The following is a 12,836-nucleotide window of genomic DNA, read 5'->3' on the forward strand; positions in this document are numbered from 1 at the left end:
AGCACGTGCGCCTGAACGGTGATTGGAAGTAGGTGCGAGTTCTGAAGGCTGGGGTGGCTGACCGATGGGACCTGCTACAGAATGCTTATAGCCAATTTGAAGACAAGATTTCATTTAACATATGTTGCAAGTTTCATGTCGTTACACCAAAGGTGGACTGAAATAAATGCGATTTTACCTTACTTATTGAACGACCGTACATTTAATCGTCTCCGCCCCTCATAGTGGGAGTAATGTGCACGTGCACGTTCATATTTCATCTAATAGGGACCTGTTTGTCTGCCTGCCTTTCTGTCTGTATGTCTGTCTGTCTGTCTATCCGTCGGTCTGCCTCCCTGCTTCCCTCCCTGTCTTGCTTGGGTCTGTAGGTCTGTCAGTCTGTCAGTCTGTCTGTCTGTCTGTCCCTCCGTCCATCCGTGGGGTCTGTCTGTCTGTCTATCCGCCTGTATGACTGTCTGTCTGTCTGTCCGCCTGTATGACTGTTGTCTGTTTGTCTGTCTGACCGTGTCAGCGAGTCTCTCTCTCCCCTTCTCTCTCTCTCCCTTCCTCTCTCTCTCTCTCTCTCTCTCTCTCTCTCTCTCTCTCTCTCTCTCTCTCTCTCTCTCTCTCTCTCTCTCTCCCCCTCTCTCTCAATCCGCCGTAGCCGGCGACCGGCCGGTCCCGGGGGCCGCGGGCCGGACGGTCGCGTCTATTACGGGTCGCGTGTCTCCCTCCCTGGGGACAATGACGTAACTAATGCCCCGGTGATCGACGTGCCGTCACACAGAGCCCCGCGGCGCGGCCGACCTGACCGCCTCAGGGCATAGCGCAGCGGTAACCAGGTGACGCGGGATTCCACCCGTCATGGGTCTGGGAGGCCGCGGGTTACCAGGGTGCCACGAGCGATGCTGCCAGTATATAACGCGTTAGGTTACCAAGCGCCACGCGGGACCATGCCACCAGATAGAACCCGTTAGGTTACCGAGTGCCACGGAATCATGCTTTTGGTTACCAAGCGTCACAGGATACTGGCCTGTCTGCGATGTCTGGGACGCTCGGTCACGGTTACTGGGTGCATGGGAGCGTCATCTCACCAGGGATTTGGATGGCTTCAACAATTGCACGTGGCTAGACAAGCGCTGGGTATTTCGGAGGCTGAATTACCCGAGTCTCTAATGTCAGCATTGAGTTCCCAGTACTTGAAACCAAATACAACACGCAGGGGCGATATGTGCACGTGGATTTACCTTATGGATTTGGCACTTTTACCAACTCGTGTCCTCGATGTAGGTATGCTGGTATTCGTTGTTGAAGTCCGTCCGACGATATATCTAGAAAGGGAAGAATAAAGGTATACTTAAATGCCTATAAAATTGATGACATGCTCCGCCACACCATTTTCAAATGTATCGATTGCTACAAGACTAGTGTGTATGAATTTCCTTGAGCCATAAAAATAGATCTTGCATATGTTGTGCGATATGACTGCGCGAGAACGGTAGTCACATCGCTCATCACAGATACTGCGCTGAACGAGGCATGTCGCTTTGTGTCTGGGTGTCCCTGTCCAAGGCTGAGCCCAACTCCCCACACAACTATCAGCCGAGGACGGGCTGGAGGGGGAGGGGCACCTGCGGCCGGGGAAGGTCGTCTCACGGCCATGAAAACGGTCACACCTGAAGTAACTGATGCGTTACACGGATACTTCAACAACACACGGTTCAGTTCAGTCAGGCCCACATAGAACCAGGCTCAGTCATCGCTATAAAGGCGTTAAAACTGAAAACAAAATTTAAAGAACCGAGTCGTACCCAAAACTGATCCGAACAGGTCTGACTGAAAAACTTTGCTATATATGCATCTCAATTGAAATTGAAATTAACATGACCTTGCTCAGAAAAAGATGTTTATACAGGGTGTTTCACAATAAACGTTACTTTTGAAAAGCTTAAATGAAGATCTTACTTGTTCGTAAGCGCGTAAATTTTATATGCATTTTGTTGCAAATTTGTTGCGGTTTTTAGCCCTTATATTTTTTTACAAGCCGTCAACGGTTCCATCTGTATGGACATGCAATGCCAACACCGTCAAAACGGGTCAATTCGCCGTGTACAGATGATGAGGTGGTATGGGTGGTCATGCATTACGGCGCTTTGCGAAGTCTGACCGCAGTGCGACGGAGTTTCGGTAGCCATTTTAAAATAGGAGGAAGGATATTCCGTCAAAAATGTCTCTCAAACGGGTGATAGAAAGGTTCCAGAAGACTGGAAGCACGAGACCAGCCCCGCCTCCTGGCCGGACGGCGATCCCAGAAAATCTGGTTGAAAAAGTCAGACGGAAGGGTGGCATAGTGGAGAACCCGTGAAGGGCGCTGAACTGAAAGTTATATGTTCATCAGTCCTACTGTTCTGCTGTCTCATGTGGTAATACCTACTCATGAGCCATATGTAATACGTGTCACTGAAACATCGTCGTATGAAAAGCAACATTCATTGTGAAGGACCATGAAGCTTAACAGCGAATTGACCCGTTTTGATGGTGTGGACATTGCACGTACATAAAGAATGCAGTTGATGATTCGTCATAGTTTTTGTAAGGATAAAAAACCCGAAAGAATTTGCAATAAAATGAATATAGAATTTATGGGCATACGAATACTTGAGGTCATTTTAAAAGCTTATCAAAAGTAACGTTTATTGTGAAACACCCTGTACCTACTCAGCAAAAATTATTCAGGCAGTAGATATATAGCAATTACAACGGTTATGCGATCTCTGTTCAGATTCCGTTCAAACCACCGGCAGCGTCAAGACCTGCGGTTTGACCTTTGACTGGTTCTGTATCAGGTGAACGCTCCATCCGGTGAGCCCGAGGAAAACATTAAAGGCAATACAGTGGGCGAGTCTGGACCAACAATGCTCAGAAGTTTTCGTAGAGCAGCCCTTACAACAACAAAACAAGCAGAACAGATTTAACAACCAAAACCTCGCAAACTTTTGAAATCCGCTTTGGTCCACCAAGCTTCATGAAATGAGGAGGGCGCAGTGCTCATTCCTCTCCCACCACACATCCAAATGACCGCACCACACCCGGTGCATCAATCCACCTCAGTCCACAGAACGATAGACCGCCGTGTAAGCTGTCGCGGTCGCTCTGTGGACATTGTGAAATTGCGTCGGATCTGTTGTTTGCCTTCGGGATCAGTCCCGCCCTGGGGGTCTGTCTGTGACTGTCGGGGAGTGCTTCCCACCGGCCATCAGTGGCTAGTTGCCGCAGGCTCTGAACGCTCCAGTTATCACACCGGCGGCGGAACGAAGGCAGATGAAATGGAACGGGAGAGAGAGAGAGAGAGAGAGAGAGAGAGAGAGAGAGAGAGAGAGAGAGAAAGAGAGAGAGAGAGAGAGAGGAAGAGAGAGAGAGGGAGAGAGAGAGTGAGAGAGATTAAGAAGGCAGACGACGACTTGTTAAAGTTGTTATGTAACTGACATTCATTTACGAACATTCAAGCGTAAGCAAAAGGTTGTCTCATTATAATTAATTGTGCTACTAGTTTGAGTAGTTCGTCATCTAATAAGTGTGTGTTTTAGGCAAACAGCCAAGTTTTTTATCTCTGAAATGCTAAGATAGTTGTGAAGAGTGAACCATACTATGTAAAAAAAAAATAATAGCTTTCCCTTAGAAACAAATATAAAAACATGGTAGATCATCGCGCTTTAGTGATTTGCTTATGAACGGAACCCTTTTTTCCTGGCACAACCATGCGATGTTCGTTATGGCTAATATAACTCTCCGATTGGGCTGCGAGTGGCTACTGGCTAACGGGCGACGTTTCAAGCCCACACCACCTGTCCGATGACAGTTGAAATCCGCTCGAGCTCCACAAACCTTTAACAAGGCCATGCCACGCGCAGGACGGCACTGACTTTGTTCCACCTCCCGCCCTCTGCAGAAGACATTCATTGATCCTCTCCGGGCGTCATTAAAGGCGGATCAGTGATTATTTCCTGATCGTCGCCCGTCTCAGAGTCGCCCGACGTCGCACGAGGCGACAAGCCAATCTGTCCCGAACGCGCCCGTCGCCGGCAGACGCCGACCCGCCGCCGCCGCCGTCGATGCAGCCGCGGGCTCTGAACCGTCGCCGCTGCCCAGTCCCACTCAATTACTGCCGGAGCGACCAAGTCGGCCGAACAGCCTGGTCTGTTTGGTTTTATTGCACACTTCTTCCTGCAGTCTTGGGTAATGTTTGTTGGCTTAGTTTGTTTTGGGTTAGGTAATATGACTGCGTACTGCGTAGTGTAAATTCGATTCGAATTGCGTTCCTGTTAGACATGTAATTGCAACTCCATTCCAATTTCCACTGTGTCTCTATGCCGCACTAATTTAGCTTATCATTATCTTGACCTCATCGTCTATGATAAGTCAATCTATCTCTAGAGATATCTTGTAATTATTCACTCGACAGTTCAATGTCTATGCATGGAGCATTTGCGTTCTGTTCATAGTCGCACCATATCAGTGTAATTGTGAATCAGTCGCCTTCCAACTAACGCGATCGAGTTGCGTTACGTTATTGATTTATCATAGGCGCAGCGACCATTCGATAGTCACGTCAGCTTGACCGTAGGCTTCTCGTTCATTGTGCCATCGATCTTACACGAATCATCGACATCTGCAAGGTGAATAAATTGACAATTACTCTCCAGCAAGAAAATCTAAACAAGGAAACCAATTGAAGTAACGTCTTCAATGACAATTTCAAGTATGTATGTGTGATGCTAAAAGTTGTTTTTCAAAAGTACGAGTTCTGATTACTGGCACAAACCTGTGGAAAGCTGTCAGCCCTCCCTGACCACAGTATGCGAGGATAGTGTGAACGCCGAGCGCCAGTCAGTTGACGTACGTCACACTGCGTGACGTGACGCAGGTGACGTGACGCGGGTTGATATGACGTACGGTGACGTGACGCACTCTGACATGACGTGACCCCACACACAGAAAAATATTGACACCGTTAGCGGTGTAATTGCACAGTACATATCTGAGCACTTGAGGAAAGTTAATTTAGTCCCTTCCCGCTTAAGTTACTCGCGCTTCTAAATGAACACCAGGAAGAAGGTAATAGAACACTGTTAGGAGGGTTGGGTGTTTTACTACATGTAGCAAAACACCCAACCCTCCTAACAGTGTTCTATTACCTTCTTCCTGGTGTTCATTTAGAAGCGCGAGTAATTTAAGCGGGGAAGGGACTAAATTAACTTTCCTCAAGTGCTCAGATATGTACTGTGCAATTACACCGCTAACGGTGTCAATATTTTTCTGTGTGCATGCCGTTTTCGCCGCGGACAGTAGCGATGTGCGTCTCGGAGCTGGGTGTGAGGGCGAGCTTGGCAAGACCACTGTTAGCAAAAGTTTGAGCTAAGACACAACATTTTCAAATGGAAACATAGGCGACTCATCTACCCAATCGGACCCGTGACGTTTTGCACTAGTTTCTTATGTGAAATAGATCTGACTACACAATGTCGAGATATAGGTATCCACCGCCAGGGCTCGGAGCAAGAATGGAGAGCTGAAATTGGATGCATTTTTAATAATTTTATCAACAGGGCTCAATGGCAGTCAGCTCTTACAATTTACATGAGCCGTGAAGTACGCGAAGTAGCAGGACCCTAACGCCTGTCCGAAATACTGCTGGGAACCCCATGACTCATAATGCCCGTGATTTAACGCTGATAAAAATGTTTCACATTTCCGAAAGTCAATTGTTCTCCGGTATCGGTCCGACCAGCACGGCGGTCAACGGCCTTCCTGTTCTCGTCTACACTGCCCGCGTGCTGACACTATCGGTAGTGAAAGCATGGCGTGAATCGCGGAGGCCACGCTCGTGCGCCGCGCGGCGGTCAGTGCGGCGCGACACTGGACATCGCCCGAGGCACTGGCGCAACGCCACCGCCGCCGCCGCCCGTCACCGCGTCGAAAGGCGGCGACCGACGGCCTTGCCAAAGTCGTGGGACCGTTCCGATGGGAATGGGACCGGTGCCCGAAGGTGCTGGAAGGCGCGCGAGTAAAAGGTGAAGAACCGCACATTGCGAAGCTGGATGTTTGGGGTTGGTTGGGATCGATGGAGTAAGGTGCCTCGACTTTATTTCGCAGTCGCTGGTAGCTTATGGCATGCCGTCTGCAGATATGCAACGTGCATACCTATACTTACAGCGTTTGTAGTCGAGATAACCGGAACAAACACGCACTGAGGAGGCGTTGTAATCTCAGTGACAGCTGCAACATTTCACAAGCATTCTATTTAAATCCCGAGCAGGCTAGATAAAACATGTTGCCAACCTGTCAGAAACACGGCTCAGAGGTACTGGTGCGCATAATGCATCTGAGCTAATGCATAATTGCTTTTCAGGAAATAAATGTTTTTGTCGAGATGACAACTATATTTCAAACTCAATGGGAACTTTTGTTTCATCCCTTGCTTTTTACTCGTGTACGCTTCACACTAACATATCATAAAATTGTATTCAAAAGCGTTATGAAAAATATGACAAATACGTGACACTGGGTGGCAATAATGAAACATTCATCGGTTCTCCTGTTTTTGTTCTCAGTCTTGATATCGTCCGGGATGCAATATATCGTCCTTTCACCATGTTTGTCGAGCCCGCTGTCACCGGGCGCAGTGTTTCCGTCAGATCTCGAGTCGAAAACAAATCCTTACGCATTCCTCTTCGCATTTACGATACGGTGAACGACGAGTAGGTATTTCAACAAGCAGAGCCAGAAATGAGACCACGCCATCTAACAGTTGAAAGGAAGTTGACCTGCCTCATTTAATAAAACCTCTAGATTTCTCAAAGCTTAGCCGATACGTTCTTATGCGAGTTTATTCTTTAGTACATCCGTCGTATATTTTTCTATACTATCGAGATACCTAAAGGCATTTTATTTCTACCCGCTTCCCATTATGCTTTATTGCGTCCCGACCCGGGACGAGCGGGGCGGTTGCGTATGTTGTAACTGGGTGCAGGTATGGGCCGCAGCGGTCGGCAGCTGCCGCCGGTGACCGGTCGTATCACGGACCAGAGCACACACCCGGATATGTCTCATGATGTTCCCACTCGACCGTCGGCCCGCTCTCCGTGCTCGCTCTGCCGCGACGACTGCCTGCGCGCCGCCGCTCGCGGCAGAGAATCAAACACATTCGACACCCATATGCTGTATTGCGTCGGGTTCGATGGCACTACGATTCTGAAGCGTATCGATTGTCAAAGTGACGTGTGACAAAGACGTGCGACAGAGCTTACCTGGAAGATCGTGCCGTGAGCCGGATTCCGCTTCCATTCTGTTTGAGAGCTCTGGAGATTACCTATTGCTAACCACAGTACTCGTATGCAAAATATGGTGTGTTGTGGCAGGAAATTAGTTTGGCATAGCGGCACTCACATCTCTGAGAAGTTTAATGCTAGTACGCTCCACTTGTGCCAATAAGTGTCCTCTATGTGGAAGACTCCGCTTGCTAGTGAAATGCTAGCAGCTCGAACGTTAGGTAAAGTGTACAGAATTCTGAATCTCAGTGGTAAAGTTTGTTTAACATTTGCGCCAATTTTAGCAATGAACCAGATGAAACGGAAAGCTTTTAAGACTTCTGAGCGCCTACATTATGCCGTGTTTACTCTCCACTCTGTCTGACGGCGGGTATCCTGTCTGTGTTCCAGTGATCACGGGCGGCGGCTCGGCGCTGGATGAGCGGCGCTCCAGCGGCGGCAGCTCGCCCGGGCCCCGGCGCACCTCCTCTCCCCGCATCTCGGGCCGTGAGCTGGTGTCGCCCTGCTCCTCCTGTCACGGCACTCCGGCGGCGAGACGCGCGCGAGCCCGCTCCCCGAGCCCGCAGCCGAGCCCACCGCGCCGCCGGCAGCTGCCGCGCTCCCCCAGCCCCAGTCCGGGATCCCGCCACTACGCCGAGCCCTCGCTGGAGGCTCCTCACCGGGAGCAGCGCGACCAGCGGCGGGCATCCCTCGCCAGCTGCAGCCTGCCGACATCCCGTCAGAGTCCTCCGCCGGTCCGACCGAGCTCAGCGAGACCCCGCGACCCTCCGACAGGGGCAGACACCAACGGGAACGGTCTGCGGTCCGAGCCGCCGCCGATCCACCAGCCGCGGGAGCCGGCCGACGGACTCAGCCAGTCGCCGGAGCCGGAACCGGAGCCGGACTGTCCGACGCCGCCGGAGAGAAACGGTCAGGGCTCAGAGAAGGACGACCAGAGTCCCCAGAAGGACGGCCAGAGTCTCCAGAGGAACGGACTGGGTCCTCAGAGGGATGGCCAGGGTTCTCGGAGAAACAGTCACGAGCCGGAAAGAGACTGCAATGGTCAGGAGAGGGACAGTCAGGGGTCAGAGAGAAGCAGCCAAGGCCCGGAGAAGAGCGCCCAGCGCCCGGAGAGGGAGAGCCATCGCCCGGAGAGGGACCACCAGCTCCCGGAGAGGGACAGTCAGCGCCCGGAGAGGGAGAGCCATCGCCCGGAGATGGAGAGCCATCGCCCGGAGAGCGAGGGCCAGGCGCCGGAGCCCTGTCTGAGCCCGCGGCGCTCGCTAACGCCCAGTCCTGAGGAGACCGTTCCCCGTCCGAAGCTGCCGCACTCACTGCTGGCCGCCCAGCCGCTGGTGCAGGTGAGTGAACAGCTGAACAGCCGCCTGTTCAGATGGGAGAGCAACTGAGCAGATGAGTGAGCAGCATTTCACTGAATGAGCAGCTGCACATGACCGTGGTGCGTGTCAGTGAATTTGATTTAATTCAAGTTCAATTAGTTGCTGCATAATTTAGCTGCGCCTTTTGCGATGTTTTTATTATTGTTACTCGCTTCATACTCGTATTTATTCGGCGTCGACATTAAAACGTTAAGACGGCAATCTTCATCGTTGGGATACGGCTTTAAAGAATAGCACACCGTACAAAGTCATCAAACATAAACAATGCACCTTTTGGACGACGCCTGTATTTTTCCTTGGTGCAAGTCGCAAAACTTCAGTCCATTTCAGCTGCACCAATAGACAAATCTCATTGTCGTCTTCAGTGCTCTTAGTGCTGATGGTGTTACTCTAATTTAATTTCCGTCGCTTTAAACCCATTGGTTGGTAATACGCATTGACATTAGTACACTACCCACCCATCGAGCTCTAAATGGTCTTTTCTGGTCGGCCGGCGGATGTGACATGCAAAACTATCAGAGGTAGTATTTCTTATAATTAACAGGTGATGCACCTTGGGTACAAATGATACAGACGTTTTAACTTTTGCTTTTATAGATAACTTTTGTTTTGAGAATTCCCGACATTAAAGAACATAATTATAATTTAGATTTTGGATTGAATGAGATCGATTAGCTGACCAAAGTGATAACTGAAAAGTGAGGTGGTAAGTGAGACTTTGGGTATATTCTCTTTCAGTAGAAAAGAATAGTTTGCAGAGACCATAACTCATAAGCTATATGTCTATCAGACGAGTGGTTCAGGGCCGACTGCTGCCCGTCTCGACTTGGACACTGCGCGTGAAACGGGGCCGACCCACGAGCCGTGCCGTGTCGAAATGAGCCCCTTGAAGCTGAAGTGTTCAGCCTCTCCAATTTACACAGGCGCCAAGTTGCGCTATTGTCCAAGTCTCTGAGCAAGTTGTCGGTCTTCTCCGCTCCAAACACGAGTTCAAGGTGACCGTGAATAATGTAACAGCTTTTTCCGTGAAATACCTGGCTTCAGTAGGAAGGGGTAAGTACTGTTGCAAGAGATACATTTCGCTCAGGTGCATTTAAGTTGAAAGTGAAAACCGGAATACAATTAGTGAAAATGGCTGGCGAAAATTGTAGCGTGGTAAATGTAGCGACTGAATACGGAGTGACACTGTATATCTAGCCTGGACGTAGCCATGACGACACTCTTTGCTGATTGTTTCATGTCTGTTTGCACTCCCCTCCCTCCCCTCCCCCAAGGCATCGTGAGGAATTTAGAAAGGAATTGACTGTACCAGAACTCGCCCTGCACACCCTGCTGGTGGGAACGCCCCCTCTGATGTCCCTCTTACCTCTTCATCCCCCCCCCCCGCACACAGGGACCCAGCGAGGAGCTGGTGGAGGTCGGCAGCACGCTGCTGGTCTGCCCCCCCCCCCCACCCTCCGTCTACAGGAGCCCAGTGAGTGGTGGAGGTCGGGCGCATGCTGCTGGTCTGACCTCACCCCCCCCCCCTACAGGAGCCCAGTGAGGAGCTGGTGGAAGTGGGCCGCACACTGCTGGTCTGACCTCCCCCCCCCCCTACAGGAGCCCAGTGAGGAGCTGGTGGAGGTCGGCCGCACGCTGCTGGTCTGACCTCCCCCCTCTCTCCTACAGGAGCCCAGTGAGGAGCTGGTGGAGGTGGGCCGCACGCTGCTGGTCTGACCTCCCCCCCCCCCTACAGGAGCCCAGTGAGGAGCTGGTGGAGGTCGGCCGCACGCTGCTGGTCTGACCTCCCCCCTCTCTCCTACAGGAGCCCAGTGAGGAGCTGGTGGAGGTGGGCCGCACGCTGCTGGTCTGACCTCCCCCCCCCTACAGGAGCCCAGTGAGGAGCTGGTGGAGGTCGGCCACACACTGCTGGTCTGACCTCCCCCCTCCCCTCCTACAGGAGCCCAGTGAGGAGCTGGTGGAGGTCGGCCGCACGCTGCTGGTCTGACCTCCCCTCTCTCTCTCTCTCTCTCTCCTACAGGAGCCCAGTGAGGAGCTGGTGGAGGTCGGCCGCACGCTGCGCACCCTGCTGCTGGTCCGCTGTCCGCAGCTGGTGCGCGACAGAAAGTACCGGCTGCACACCTTCCGACGCTGTATGGTCGGCACCGAGATGGTCGACTGGCTGATGCAGTTGTCGGCCGGCGTCCGCAGCCGGCAGCAGGCGACCGCTGTCTGGCAGGTCATGCTCGAGGAGGGACTCATCTCACACGGTGAGCTGCCCGGCAGCACGTGCAGGAGCCGACCGCTGCCGGTCCTCTCGTTCTTTTCTCTTTTTCCCATCTCTCTCTCTCTCTCTCTCTCTCTCTCTCTCTCTCTCTCTCTCTCTCTCTCTCTCTCTCTCTCTCTCTCTCTCTCTCTCTCTCTCTTCTCTTATCCTCTCGCTTTTCCTCGTTTTTTTATTTTTTTCTCTCTGTTGCTCTCTCATTCTCTCGTAATGCTAAGCGCCGTTGGGAGCGCACTGTTTGCCGTGGCTTATGCATATCGGAATTGATGATGTAATATTAAGTTACCCGCTAAGTTGAGTCCCTGATCACTTTGGTTACGCTAATGTGGCTTCTTGAATATGTAGAGCTGACGAAATTATCCATAGGTAGCTGAGCGACATCAGGGGATGCCAGGGGACGCCCTGGGAGGGCAGTGGGGTTCGACTGGTCCTGAGGTCAGACCATGTCTCTCCGTCGTAACTGGCAGACGCCGTGCTCGTCGCTCGTTTTGTTGTTTTATTGCTGGTTCGTGGCCACACAGGGGCTGAATAGTTGACGGCCATGTGCCGTCTGCACCACCGCCTGAGGGCCGGCCAATGGCGCTGCTGATGTATTGGTGCTGGGGATGCCCGAGGAAACGATCAGAAGGGACATTGGGGCATGCAATCACCTCACGTTACTGCGAAGTGTGAACCACTGAACCTCATGGGTACATGTTATGACGGTTGGGTTACGAAGTGTAAAGCCGAAAAGTCGCTTTTTTACCTATACGAAGGACATTGTTTTATTCTCCTGTAAACTCAGGCTCTGTCGTTTTAGTTGGGACAGACCGAAATGTCACTTCTAATATATTTTTTTGTCGATGCACTGTTAACTATTACTTTCGTTTGTCGACGTCGACACAGCGTTGCGACTGTCCTCGCTTCTCCATCTGGTCTCTGTGTTGGGGCGCTTCTGACCCCTTCCTCCTCTCCTGCAGTGACCCGGGAGCACCCGTTCCGCGACAAGTACCTCTTCTACCGGTTCCGAGACGACGTGGATGTGATGGGCTCGATGAACCCCACCTCCTCGGAGCGGCGAGAGGCCGAGGCGCGCCTGCCCTCGGCGCTGGCCACCCTGCAGAGACGCGCGCCCGACGCCCTGATCCGACTCATACTGCGAAAACCGTGAGTGGACTTTACAGCCTGAAAACGGTGTCATTACTGCAAAACCGTGAGTGGAACCTGTCCATACTGTGCACATTATGAATGACTGAACTGTGACTGATCTTTTGATGACGCTGGTGGCTTGTGCATCTTTGACGACTCTCGTTTGAAACGCAGTTGCTGAGCTGAGTTTACTTGAGTGTACGTTTGTACCTAGTTTAGATGCACCTTACCCCATATGATGACCGACTGATGAGACGTAAAATCGAATGAATAACCGGCGATATATCTGGACACTGGACAGGTCCAACCAGCGGACGGCAGAGGACCTGGAAATGGTCTACGAGGAGCTGATGCACATCCGGGCGCTCTCCCACCTCACCAACTCTGTGAAACGCGAGCTGGCCGGCGTCATTGTGTTCGAGTCGCACCTCAAGGCCGGGACCGTCTGTGAGTAGCGTCAGAGGGTCATAAGGTCGCTGTCTTGATATCTATAACAGCATTGTTATTTTTTTGTTTTTATTCATAACTATTCATTTCCGTAATTACCGCAAACACTCTTTTTTTTGCACAGTACACTATTGCACGTCACCTTTGGGTTATCACCAGCTCAAATGCTGCCGGATGCGATAACTTACTTTCGCCATCTCACACGATATATGGTTTTGTATATCGTGATGCACTGCACGTATTGCAGCAAGAATACTATAACGTCCGTCCTCGCCTTGTATTCACGTCTGTCATTTTCCCAGCGGACTCCGT

General features: G+C 51.4%; 1 protein-coding gene across 2 annotated transcripts in view; it reads left to right on the top strand.

The window, feature by feature from the left end:
• Window positions 1-12,836, top strand: part of LOC122391880 (rap guanine nucleotide exchange factor 4-like) — a 75,633-nt gene that overhangs the window by 42,368 nt on the left and 20,429 nt on the right. For both annotated transcript variants that reach the window (XM_043386193.1, XM_043386192.1), the window contains 4 exons: window positions 7,698-8,647; window positions 10,707-10,935; window positions 11,909-12,095; window positions 12,379-12,524. In XM_043386193.1, the coding sequence (XP_043242128.1) occupies window positions 7,698-8,647; window positions 10,707-10,935; window positions 11,909-12,095; window positions 12,379-12,524 (1,512 nt within the window). The remainder of the gene's footprint in view (window positions 1-7,697; window positions 8,648-10,706; window positions 10,936-11,908; window positions 12,096-12,378; window positions 12,525-12,836) is intronic.

Source organism: Amphibalanus amphitrite, unplaced genomic scaffold (assembly GCF_019059575.1).
Source record: "Amphibalanus amphitrite isolate SeventyFive unplaced genomic scaffold, NRLGWU_Aamphi_draft 000459F_arrow, whole genome shotgun sequence".
Taxonomy (NCBI): domain Eukaryota; kingdom Metazoa; phylum Arthropoda; class Thecostraca; order Balanomorpha; family Balanidae; genus Amphibalanus; species Amphibalanus amphitrite.